This window comes from Taudactylus pleione, unplaced genomic scaffold (assembly GCF_031769625.1).
Source record: "Taudactylus pleione unplaced genomic scaffold, aTauple2 ptg000155l, whole genome shotgun sequence".
Lineage (NCBI taxonomy): Eukaryota > Metazoa > Chordata > Amphibia > Anura > Myobatrachidae > Taudactylus > Taudactylus pleione.
Window position 1 is genome coordinate 5,875,415 of NW_028284557.1, and position 13,344 is coordinate 5,888,758.

The 13,344-nt window shown below is 41.3% G+C and overlaps 1 protein-coding gene across 2 annotated transcripts in view; it reads left to right on the plus strand.

The window, feature by feature from the left end:
• ERBB2 (erb-b2 receptor tyrosine kinase 2) overlaps positions 1-13,344 on the plus strand; it is a 118,393-nt gene that overhangs the window by 69,272 nt on the left and 35,777 nt on the right. For both annotated transcript variants that reach the window (XM_088474631.1, XM_088474632.1), the window contains exons 3-8: positions 3,450-3,636; positions 5,664-5,798; positions 7,075-7,161; positions 7,598-7,713; positions 9,690-9,831; positions 12,958-13,074. In XM_088474631.1, coding sequence (XP_088330757.1) covers positions 3,450-3,636; positions 5,664-5,798; positions 7,075-7,161; positions 7,598-7,713; positions 9,690-9,831; positions 12,958-13,074 — 784 coding nt within the window. The remainder of the gene's footprint in view (positions 1-3,449; positions 3,637-5,663; positions 5,799-7,074; positions 7,162-7,597; positions 7,714-9,689; positions 9,832-12,957; positions 13,075-13,344) is intronic.

Here is a 13,344-nt window from a genome sequence, read left to right on the forward strand (position 1 = left end):
ACTGATGTGTTATTTACTAATAGAATAGCACAGGTGCACTGAAAATGATGTATTATTTATTGATAGAATATCACAGGTGCGCTGATACAGTTGTGTTATTCACAGGTGTGTTGATACTGATGAATTGTTTACTGATACAATATCACAGGTGCACTGATACTGATGTTATTTACTAATAGAATAGCACAGGTGCGGTGATAATGATGTATTATTTATTGATAGAATATCACAGGTGCGCTGATACAGTTGTGTTATTTACAGATAGAATGTCACAGGTGTGCTGATACTGATGTGGTGGAGACTGGCCTGTCCTTTATAGATAGAATGCTACAGGTGCATTAATATTGATTAGTTCTTTATTTATAGAATGTCCCATGTATTGTGCACAAGTGGCATGTCACAAGGTTATTGATACTTTTTTATTTTTACAGATAGTATGTCACATTTGTTTACTGATAGAATATCATAGGTGCACGATACTGATGTGTTATACCCCTTTTACACCGGAGCTAAAACCCGGGTTTTTGAAGGGTTAACCTGGGCAGCTCCCTGTTGTAAAAGGGGAGAGAGTTGGATCGCTGGGTCGAGTGACCCGGCAATCCAACCCAGGTAACTAGCAGGGTTTAACACGGGCGTAGCCCATGAAACCCTGCTGTGAGAACAGTGCACTCCGGGTCACGATGACCTGGAGTGCGCTACAAGCCGGCCGATTGGTCTGGCTTCAGTGGCGCTTGGAGATGACCTCATCTCCAAGCGACCACTGTCACTCCGGAAAAGCCGGGTCTATGCAGACCCGACTCCGGTGTGAGCGACGCCGACTCGGGAATATCCTGAGTCGGTGCCGGCAAAAATTTCGGGTCTGATCCGGATAGGAACTTTGTTCCAACTCTGGGTCAGACCCGGAATTTAGGTGGAAAAGGGGTATTATTTACTGGTAGAATATCACAGGTGTACTGATAATGGTGTATTGTTTACTGATAGAATATCACAGATGCACTGATACTGATTTGTTGTTTACTGATATAATATCATAGGTGCGCTGATACTGATGTGTTATTTGCTGGTAGAATATCACAGGTCCACTGATAATGTTTAGTTGTTTACATGTAGAATGTCACAGGTGCACTGATACTGATATTCTTCCAGGTAGAATGTGACAGGTGCACTTAGACTAATCTGTCCTTTATAGAGAAAATGTCACAGGTGCATTAATATTGATTAGTTCATCATATATATAGAATGTCACAGGTGTACTGATGGTGATGTATTGTGCACAGGTGGAATGTCACAAGTGTATTGATACTAATGTGTTGTTTACTGATATAATATCACAGGTGTACTGATAATGATGTGTTGTTTACTGGTAGAGTATCACAGGTGTACTGATAATGATGTGTTGTTTACTGATATAATATCACAGGTGTTGATAATGATGTGTTGTTTACTGGTAGAGCATCACAGGTGCACTGATACTGATGTGGTGTTTACTGGTAGAGTATCACAGGTGTACTGATACTGATGTGTTATTTACAGGTAGAATATCACAGGTGTGCTGATACTGATGTGTTATTTACTGGTAGAATATCACAGGTGCACTGATACTGATGTGTTGTTTTTCTAATAGAATATCGTACGTGCACTGATATTGATATGTTATGTAGTGGTAGAATATCACAGGTGCATTGATACTGATGTGTTATTTATTGGTAGAATATCACAATATCACAGGTGCACTGATACTGTTGTGTTGTTTACAGGTAAAATAATAACAGGTGTGCTAATAATGTCACAAGTGTATCGATACTAATGTGTTGTTTACAGATAATATGTCACAGGTGTACTGATGTTTAGGTGATATTTACAGGTAGAAAGTCACAGGTGCACTGATGCTTAGTTGATATTTGCAGGTAGAAAGTCACAGGTACACTGATCCTGATGTGTTGTTTACAGGTAGAATGTTACGTACACTGATACTGATGTTATTTACAGGTTGAATGTCACATGCACTGATACTGATGTTGTTTATAGCTAAAATGACAGAGGTGTGCCGATACTGATGTTTTGTTTACAACTAGGATGTCACAAGTGTACTTATAGTAATGTGGTGTTTACAACTATTGTGTCACGTGCAGTGATACTGATGTTTTGGTAACATGTACAAAGTCACAGGTGCACCAATAATTATGTGTTATTCATAGGTAGAATGTCACAGGTGCACTTAAAAATATGTGTTCTTTATAGATAGAAAGTTACAGGTATACTGATATTGAAGTATTGTTTACTGGTATAATATCAAAGGTGCACAGATATTGACGTGTTCTTTATAGATAGAAATGTCACAGGTGCATTGATGCTGATGTGTTGTTTATAGATAGAATGTTACAGATTGCTCCAATATTGTTGTATTCTTCATAAATAAATTGTTACAAGTGCACTGATACTGATGTGGTATTTTCAGGTAGAACAAACATGTGCACTGATACTATGATGTGTTATTTGCAAGAAGATTGTCACATGTCCCCTGATACTGATGTGTGTTTTTGCTGGTACAGTGTCAAAGGGGTGATGCCTCTAATATATTTACAATTAAATTATATCTTGCAAACGAGCACCACATTCACAAAGATTTTTACTTGTAAGTTCATAGTATAGATGAACACATTCTGATGTTTGCAATTTATGAATGCGCCATTTTAAAAATATATATATTATTATATTAAAATTAATTCTTAGCAATAAAACGAAGCCTGCACAGATCATAGTGATCTATGCAGTGCTTCACACAAACTCGACTGTCAGAGACAGGTCTATTATTTGGATTGGTTTGTCGTCAGCTTTGCAGCGGGGTTCTAAGCCTACCACTTAGCAAATCTGGGGTTTCTATTTTTCTAATAGAAAAAATGTGGATAGTTGGCCTAATGTTCTCAACGCTTTGTAAATTCACCCTTTGATCTCACATAAAAATTCCACTTCGAAGGAGTTTTGTTATGTAGCATTTTTGCAAAACTGCATATTTTGTGTTGGTTTTATGTGCAGTTGTAAACTGTGTGATTTATCAAAGGGAAATCTGAAAATCCACACACGTGTTTCCAAAGTGTCAATTGGTGCAGATTTAACATTGACTAATTAATTACTGGGGCAATAATAATTTTTAAGCAGTCAATATTAAGTTATAAGGGTGTGGCCAACTGTGAAGAAATGACCACACAATGTTGTGAATACTAAAGACACTTTTGTGATACTGAAGTGTATCGTGGCCCCATGGACATTGTTAATGAGAATTTATGAACTGGGCAAAACTTTTTATGCCACGATGAGGGCACCATTTATAGGGCACACTTGTGCCCCTTTTGATGCTGGCACTTTTAGATTTCCTTAGACACACTGATGTAAGCAAATCAATTTCAAAAGTATGCCGCTGGTGATGTAACTTGTGCTTGTCATTTCAGGACATTAAGGAAGTGCAGGGCTATGTTTTAATAGCACACAACCTGCTGCGTTATATCCCCTTGGAGAACTTACGCATTATCCGTGGAACACAGCTGTACCAGGAACGCTATGCCCTAGCTGTGTTGTCCAACTCACAATCTGGAGGAACTGCCGGCCTGCGAGAGCTGCGAATGAGAAGTCTCACAGGTCAGGACGCTGTATGCCTGTAATAGAGAAACACTATGCACAGCACTGTATTGGTGTGTAATAATAAATATATAGAGGCTTATTTACTGTAACAAAATGGTCCACTATATATAAAGTTACTGTAACCTACAACAACCGCTCAGATACTACCTGTTATTGTTACCTGCACCGTAGAAAATGGAAGAAAAGGCATCATTGGCTTCTATGGGTTACTAAGCATAGGAATGCACATAGTTATTAAACAAGCCTAGTAGTGTAGGTACAAAGCATAACAACCCATGTCCCCTCCATAAGAGTATCTAAAGGACAGACTGGAAAAGTTTCTTAGCTGCTCTGCATGATGCTTTTTGAAACATTTTGCTAATGTAAGAAAATCTGTTCACAAAATAAAATGTTTAATAAATTGCTGAAATCTCAGTAATTTAAAATGGAAATTGTTTTTGAGTATAATTATGATTTATAATATTAGGTGTAGCAATAGTCTATAAACACCATCATGGCAGCAATCATTTATAAATCATTGGAAGGCTCGAGTAGACCTCTTATATGACTGACCAATTATATTTATCCAGCTCACACTCTGGAGGCTTTTATTTTGCCTTCCTCTGGATAAACACAATTAGTATTTATGAAAGATTGAATTAGATGTTTCTTTGTTGTATACAACCTTACTATGTAACTTTGTAAGAATTAGTTACTAAATAGATAACTACACAAAGAGCTTGTGTGCACTCTGAGACCCTGGCCTGTGTACTGCCTGTGCAATCTGAAGGATAACTGAGGGACAAATGTAGTTACATATGTGTGCACTAAGGCACCGAATGGCCAAGCGACATGCCAAAGATTTGCTCTGTGCGCCAGCTGACAGATATCAGGTCTTTCCTTATTCCTTTAATGAAACTCTTCTTTACAGGATGTAGTCAAAAGGTCGACAATGACAATGTTGACATTCATAATGTCGACATCATAGTGTCGACATTTATGATGTTGACATTGTAGAAAGTAAGTGATCATGCACTAAATATTACTTGGTTATATCTTAAATGAATCCTAAAATTGAAAGTATTTTGGGACTCTTGGAATAAAGAACTAATGTACCAAGCCTCAGCCTTCTGTTCTTGGATGACACCATACATGGATAAACACACTCTGACAATGACATCAATTCTAGAAATTGTAGAAATGAAGTTGTTGGGCCATTCATCAAAAGGGTAAAGCAGGAGATATCACAGATATCTCCTGCTTACCGGAATGGCCCGTTGTCCCCATACACTAGTATGGGTAGAGAATTCATCAAGCTCCGAAAATACAATATTTTCGGAGCTTGATTGCCGAAGCATTCGCCATCTTCAGATGGCAAGTGCTCCTGCTATGGTTGTGAAGAGGGGTCCTTTTGGAACCCACCCGGGTCGCGAAAAGGAATCCTTTCGGATCCCTCTGTCCCTGTCCAGCTCCTTCCGACAGATGTCTGGGCTCTTGTGTGCATGTGTGACCTATGCACTAGTTTCACTGCTCCGAAAGGGGCAGTGAAATAACTCATGGAGACAGCCGATTAGATCAGCTGTCTCCTCACCGGAACCATGATGAATGGCTCCGGTGCTCGTGTTGAGTAGGAACAATAATTAGCATGTTGAATAGAGCCCTTAATGAGAAAGATGTAAAAGTTTGCATTAACTTAGGGAGAGATCCCAAAGTGGCAGTGGAGTTGGTCTTTCCACCGTACACATTTTTACCTGGACCTGTCAAATCACAAAAGTTTAAAAAAAAGTGCAAAGGGTTCCTTCAGGTGTAGTTCCCAAAAACCAATCTATGCAAGTTTTTCACTATACAGGCAATTAGTGCAAAACAAGATGCACTGTGGGAGGCATCTTTTGTAGTTTCTAATTGAGCTGTCGAGAGAAATGATTTGATGGAAGTAGGTCATTTTCTCTACGTTTCAAAATAGATGTTTTTAACTTTGTTGCATGTCAACAGAATGACAATTTTCAAGGTTAAATTTCATATTTGTAACTTGTTTATTCCCACAGAGATCCTGAAAGGTGGGGTGATTATGATGAATAACACCCAGCTGTGCTTTCATGATACCATCAAATGGTGGGATGTCCTGGGCCAGAACAACATATTTCATGAGGACGTGATTCTACATAATGGCAGCCGTCAATGTGAGCAAGCTGGATTGGGAAGGAAGAGCACTGTTACATTGTACTTGCTGTCTTCTCACAATGGAGGAAATCATTGGGCTCAAACACTGTTCATGAGTTAAAACCAGTAATGTCACTGAGGCACTTCATGAACCAGTGTATTTGTCCTTTAGAATAACAATTCAGTTACTAGAACTCATTGTGAGGTACATGGTGGAGGCAGCCATTTTGCTTATTCAACCAATATTTAGCATAACCAGAGACTTCACTGAGAAACTTCACAAACCAATATGCAAGTCATAGGGAAATAATGATTTTACTGACGCATTTTATGAGACACACACTGGAGTTGACCATTTTGTGGGTTCACGAAATCTAAGATCACTATAAACTATTGACAACAGACCGAGACACTGTGGACCTAATTCAGAGGTGGACACAAATGTCACAACGACCGCCTGTGTACAGAAATGCTCATCGCCAGCTTCTCAGATCCGCCGATTGCGTACAAAGACAGCATTGGATAAACATCGGCCATTTCATTGGACCTCTGGGTGTCCCTATGGTTGCTCAGAATGTCCATCTCTAGTAAGACGGTGGGCTAGAACAACTGCGTAAGAAGATGCAGTTCCTGACTGCGACATGCCCCCAAAATGGTTGTGACATGCCTGTGTTTGATGCACCACACCCCCGTTACCTCCCCCAAATGGTTGCTGTCTGTCAATCACTCTGCTTCCCAATCCGCAGTACGACCGCTGTCACAAGACCATCGCGGCCCATACACAGTGGGGCTCAGACACTTGCGCAGTATTGAAAAGATCACCCATTTGCAAAAAATGGAAATAGCGTCCACCTCAGAAGCAGGCCCTGTGTGAGGTGAATTGTGGAGGCAAATATTTTGTGGGGTCATCAGATATTCAGATCACAAGAAACTAGTGACATCACTGATACACTGCTCATGAATATTGGTTCAGCATCCAAGATAGCTGGTTCCATCCTGTTTGGGCTACAAATCAGATAGAAAGTAGAACAAATACAAAGTAATTATTAGAGACCCCATTATGGTTGCCAATAAATAGCTGCTATTATAAAAGATTGAGACAATAGTATATGAAATTTGGCCCAATGGCGTCTCGTTATTTTGATTTAGACCAGCAATCTGAAGAACTTTTCAGGTGCTTATATACTAAGACCCACACCCTTGTACTCCTAGTTCATAGAGATTACAAGCATTCATGAATAGAATATAAAGTGAAGGGGATTGGTGACTGTCCTTTGTTTCTTTTTTGTCTGAAAGGTTCTCCGTGCTCCACCAGCTGTGGCAGTGCCCCCTCAGGAGTGGCTGGGTCATGCTGGGGAGAGGGCACAGACTACTGTCAGAATTGTGAGTATCCGGAATCCTTATTAGAATGACACTGGTTGAAGTAACAGGTTAAAGAATGTATCTGAGTGGCCTCCAGTGGGCCCCAAGCCTATTGTATAACAAACTCAACTAAAGGAATATATTGGAAATATCTCACCAACACATTTATATTAAACATCGTCAGAACTTTTGTTTTTGTTCTTTAATAAAATAGTGCAACATGCACAAATATGAAGTAATCCATAGCAACCAACTAAGCACTGATTTATTAAATAAACCCTATTATGTATACAGAATTTGTGCACTACATTTAGTGTTTATAGACAATATCATCCTTTTTCACAATGTACTGTGTCACTTCTCACCCATGCTCTGGGCATATTATACTGTGTGTGTTTTCATATAGAAAATGCTGTCCTGGGATTTTCTTGTGACCCCCTTCTTTGCTCTTTGCCAGTGACCAGCATTATCTGCCAAAGCGGCTGCCAGAGGTGTAGAGGGAGGAACGCCAGTGAATGCTGCCATGAGCAGTGTGCAGCCGGCTGTACTGGGCCTAAGAACTCTGACTGTCTGGTGAGAACACATAAACATGTATCTTCATAAGCCTTCACTGCTTTCTCTGTAATGGCGATAGTGTCACCTTGTCATGCTCTTTGTATTTCTTATACATGTTACACTCTTCTAGATAAACACTTTATTAAGCTGTTGCAGAGTTGAACGTAATCTGTCCTAACTGTTCCCGCAATGTGCATGGAACAAAATACGTAATCTTGAGTTGTACACGTCTCTGCCAGATGCCCCTATCTGTATGCTTGTAGTATAGCAATCATCATTGTCAGCTCACACTTGCACCAGCCCTATGTGTAGGAGTAATTGTGCATACACAAAACTCTACATAACCTAATTTAGCCTATGTGCAAACAACTTTGTTACCCCCATTTAGCCGCAGTTGGATATGCTAATGAGCTGTGTGTGACACACTCAACACATGCACAGTGAGAAAACGTGCACAAAACTAAAGGTGCCCACACCATAGCGATCTGCACACGATCAGCAGATGCTTACGATTTCCCTTGAAACTCTCCCCGGCAGCTCTGCATGCGATCAGCACACGATTTGGTGTCCAATCTTCGGGCCTGATACAGACCCGGTCACAAGCGCTGAGCGCTCGCAACCGGGTCTATGGTGGGCCAGTGCGCATGCGCACGATGGAGCCGGCTCCGTCGTGCGCATGCGCAAGACCCGGATAGCGACGGGCACTCCGTCGCTCCAGGTCTCGCAACAAAGGGGGTGAGCTGTCGATGTTGAGTGACAGCTCGCCCCCTTTGGCGGGCGGGCCGGGGGAGTGGCTGCCCAAACGGATGGGAACGCCTCCGTTTGGGGGCGGTCCCACTGACATCACAAGTGATGTCAGTGGGAGAGCTTTCAGCTCTGTTTGAGCCGAAAGCTCTCTGGGGCTTGCAGCAATGAGACCCTACCACAAGGGTCTCGTCGCAAGCCCGATGGTCGCGATGGTCTTGACCATCGCGACCATCTTCCTGGCCACTCGCTATAGTTGTGGGTGGTCACCCACAGCTATGCGAGCGGCCAGTAGGCCGTTCTAAAAAAAAAAAAAGACCGGCCCAGATTCAGAGCGACCAGCTCTGAATCAGGGCCTTCATACGATCTCTCCTGCAGTCAGACTTTCACAGTGCATCGCCTCCTAGATTGTCAGATCTGCTCTAGTGCATGGCAGATCTGACAATGCGATGTGCGAGCGGGCGGGGACGCGCATCGCATCGTGAGTGGGTACTCACGATTTACTCAGGTCTTGGCCATATTTTACACGTTCTGTCATTCCAATGTGTCAGAATCGTCCAGATCTGGTAAAATATCGCTATGTGTGTGGCCAGCATAACTTGTATTTCACTCTGCCTTAGCCCCAAGTGGTCATATAAGAACCTGACTAGATACAGCACCTTTTTTCTCATTCGCAGTTGCTTCTGTATGTCTGTTGTGTACATATTTAGATTTCAGATTTGTGCCGACATTTGTGCACGTGGTATGGAAAGCTATGACATGTGGTCCACAAGAGGGATACATGTCACAAAGGTCAAAAGATCACCTCAAAGTAAAAGACTGTAATCGCATTTGGCACAGTCCCTAAATTAAATATAACTAATATTAACAAATAACTATTTTCCCCAGAATACTGGTCATTCGAGCCTTATTTATGTCCTAGAAAGTTTTGATGTTTTCACGCCCTCTGAGGTGCAGTGATTGGGCATCTGCAATTCATTTCAGTATGGCGCCTTTGTGCCAGTGTAGGCACATTTTATTTCTAATGTGACCTATTAAATAAAGAGATTTTTGATGTTCCTAGCCTCTAAAATGAAGCCCTAACAAGAGGTATTTTATGTGCAGGAGCATAATTGGACTACTTGTGCGCACAAATTTATGCCATGCATCCAAACTTTTCAGATTTGTAAGTGACCCGCAGTGTATCACATTGCTCCTTTCTGCATAACATAGCAGTAAATGTAAATTGCATATTCTTTCTCTCCTTGCAGGCCTGTCGTAATTTTAACCACAGCGGCATCTGTGAGCTGCACTGCCCACCACTTAATATATACAACACAGAGACATATGCATCTGTACCCAACAAGGATGGACGGTACACTTTTGGAGCAAGCTGCATCATCAGTTGTCCTTGTAAGAAGGCCTGTCTTACACATAGGCTCTACTTACTGTTACTGGGAGAAAACATATCACCAGTGCACTACAAAGCTATATTGTCTGTATTCTCCTATATTTTCAGCAGGATTGAGTTATAATGCATGAATATATATGACTGTATATACAACTATAAAATATAGTACTGTATAAAACTGTATATACAACTATAAAAGATAGTACTGTATAAAACTGTATATACAACTATAAAAGATTGTCCTACATTCTTATATTTATCACTCTCTGACATCACTTGTCATATACACTGAAGTGCCAAAAGCCATGGGATAGATCCCTAGTACTTCATGTAGGACCCCCTCTAGCCTGGTGAAATGCAGCAACTCGACATGGCATTGATTCTGCAAAAGGACAGAAGACCTCGGGAGCAGTCTTCCCCGTCATGCCATCTAGATATCTCCCCCAAGCTCCCTGATATTTGTAGGCGCAGGATCTTGGATTGAAATGGCCTCTCCCCCATGTCCCATAAATGCTCGTTTGGGTTCATGTCGGGTGATCATGGTGGCCACACCATTTGTCGGAATGCTTCTCGAATCAATTCTGAACAACTTGGGAGCAATGACACGGTGCATTATCCTGCTGGAACATTCCATCGTTGTGGAAGTTCATGAAGGGCTGCAAATGGTCATCAAGCAATGCAATGTAGCAGTTACTGGTCAATGATGTGTTCAGGTGGACCAGCGGACCCAGCGCTTGCCATGTGAACACACCCCACACCATTATGGAACTACCCCCAGCCTGAGGTCCATGACCTGGGGTATGTGCCACACCTTAACTCTATTATCAGCCCGAAACAACTGGAACTGTCACTCATCGGACCATGCCACATGCTGCAAGTCCTCCAGGGTCCAATTAGCGACGTCACAAGCCCATGTGAGGCACTGTGTCCAATGTCGTAGTGTTAATAGGGGCACTCTGGTGGGTCCACTGCTCCCATATCCCATGGTAGCTAAAGATCGCTGCACTGTTCTGCTGGATATGCGTCTGGTACCTCCTGCATTGAATGTGGGTGTGATTTGAGCCAGTGTCACTTGTCTGAATCCACAGACAATTCTGGCCAGACGCCGCTGGTCATGATCATTAGGCACCTGCGGTCAGCCATGGTGGGTGGTTATGCCTTCCACAAGATATTCCTGGTACACATGTGACACAGTAGATCGTGGAATGTATGTCCGCACAATTTCCCATCCTTTGGACACCCACTCTCATGCCCCGTTTGAACTCCGATAATTCACGTCACCTTGCCATGAGCAAACTAGTGTTCAAACTGATTCACGAGTTGCCAGATTACAGCTGAAGCAGGTCTGGGCATTTCCAAGATGTCACAGAATGGTGACGCCACCTACCATTACCTTTACATACTGCTATCCCATGACTTTCGCCACTTCAGTGTAATATAACAATATGTTTCACTATAATATCTGTTTTGGGACACATGCATGCCAGAGTGACAAACATAAGATACTTCTGGGCTGTTCGTAGACTACTTTTCACCAATGGGCCAGAGGTTCCTAGAATAAACCCGGCACGTCTCATGTCAGGTCCGCCCCCATCCAGCAGCCCAAAAGCACAATTGTGATAGCTTTCCTGTGTCTTGTTTAAGTAAAATAAAAACAACAATAGCAGAGGTTCCCATACTCCGCCATTACAGTCCACGTTTTAAGGATATCCATGCTTGAACACCGGTGACTTATTTAGTACCTCAGTCAATTTGATTTAACCATGTGGACTCACGCATAGTTATCCATGAATCCTGGACTGTAATGGTGGAGTTTGGGAACCTCTGCAATATAGGGGGGAATTCACTTGCACACTATAATTTTTTGTGCAGTAAAAACAGGACTTTACCGCAATTGTTTTTTAAGGGCAATTTAATTAACCCCCGTTTTTACTGCACAAAAAATTCCCCTATTTTGGGCGAAAACACAGATAATCCGGGATAAATTCCAAAAATCCATGGGTTTTTGCTATTGCGGCCGCGAAAAAAACGGCACTTATCGGGGGTCTCGTTTCACCTGCCTTCGGGCAGGTGATATAAGATTCCTGATGGTGCCGGCTTCCTGTCAGCAGCCCAGCACACCCTGCTGTGTGCTGGGCTGCAGTGGGACCAGGAGACTGCTGCAGCTGAGCAGCAGTCTCCTCTCCCCTGGGGGGGGTGAATACAGGTTGAGTCTCCCATATCCAAATATTCAGAAGTATGGAATATTCTTACAGATTTTTTTTTAGCATGACTGAGATAGTGACACCTTTGCTTTTTGATGGTTTAGTGTACACAAACTTTGTTTAAGGAATAAAATTATTAAACATATTGTATAAAATTACCTTCAGGTCTTGGGCCTGATTCAGAGTTGGGAATAGAGAGAGATATCTCTCTCAACTGATCATCTTGGTGAAACCATGCTGCACTGCAGGTGGGGCAGATTTAAAATGTGCAGAGAGATTTAGATTTGGGAGGGAGGTGTCCAAACTGACATGTAAATTGTAGAGTAATAATAAAGCTGTGCAGTATTTGTGGGCTACATGCAAAAGCAGCCAGTATTTACCCTACATGCAATTAAAAAAATTATGTATTTACACCCCTTGCATTGCAACATGGTTTGTCCAGGTTCACATTTAAGTGCTATCTCTCTCTCTATTCCCAACTCTGAATCAAGCTCTTTGTGTAGAAGGCGTATATAAAACATAAATGAATTTCATGTATGTACACAAACTTTGTTTGAGCCACAAAATAATTGAAAATATTGTATAAAATACCTGCAGGCTGTGTGTATAAGGTGCATATAATACATAAATAAATTCTGTGTTTAGATTTGGGTCCCATTCCCAAGATATCTCATTATGGTATACAAATATTCCAAAATACGGAATATTCCGATATCCAAAATATCCCTGGTACCAAGCATTTTGGATATGGGAGACTCAACCTGTACAAGTATTCAAATGTATGATCTTTATGTCAACAACTACTATTTTTGTATGTATAGAAATAACATCCCCCCCCTTGCGGCCTTGTGCTTTATATGCATGTTTTTTTTTCATAATAAGACATATATAATACATCATATGTCTATTTGTTCTCTCATATAGATAACTACTTGGCTACCGAAGTAGGTTCCTGCACTCTCCTTTGCCCACAAAACAATCAGGAGGTGATTGTAGGAGGTGTACAGAAATGTGAAAAATGCACCAACCAGTGCAGTAAAGGTAATTACACTAATGTATAAATTACCGCTATTTAACTATTTTAGTTCTTAGAATCAGGCGGTTGTATATAACACAATTAATAAACAATTAAGACATATAGCATATACTAAATAAAGATATATAAATGTATATTCTGAATAGCAGTTCATCCATTAGGAGAGGTAGTTGGCAGCCTCTCCAAAGAAAAACAAAGCAGAACATTTTTGTGTTATTAGTCTATATTATTAAGAAAATTTAAGGTCACTATGGGGGAGATGTATTAAGCCTTGA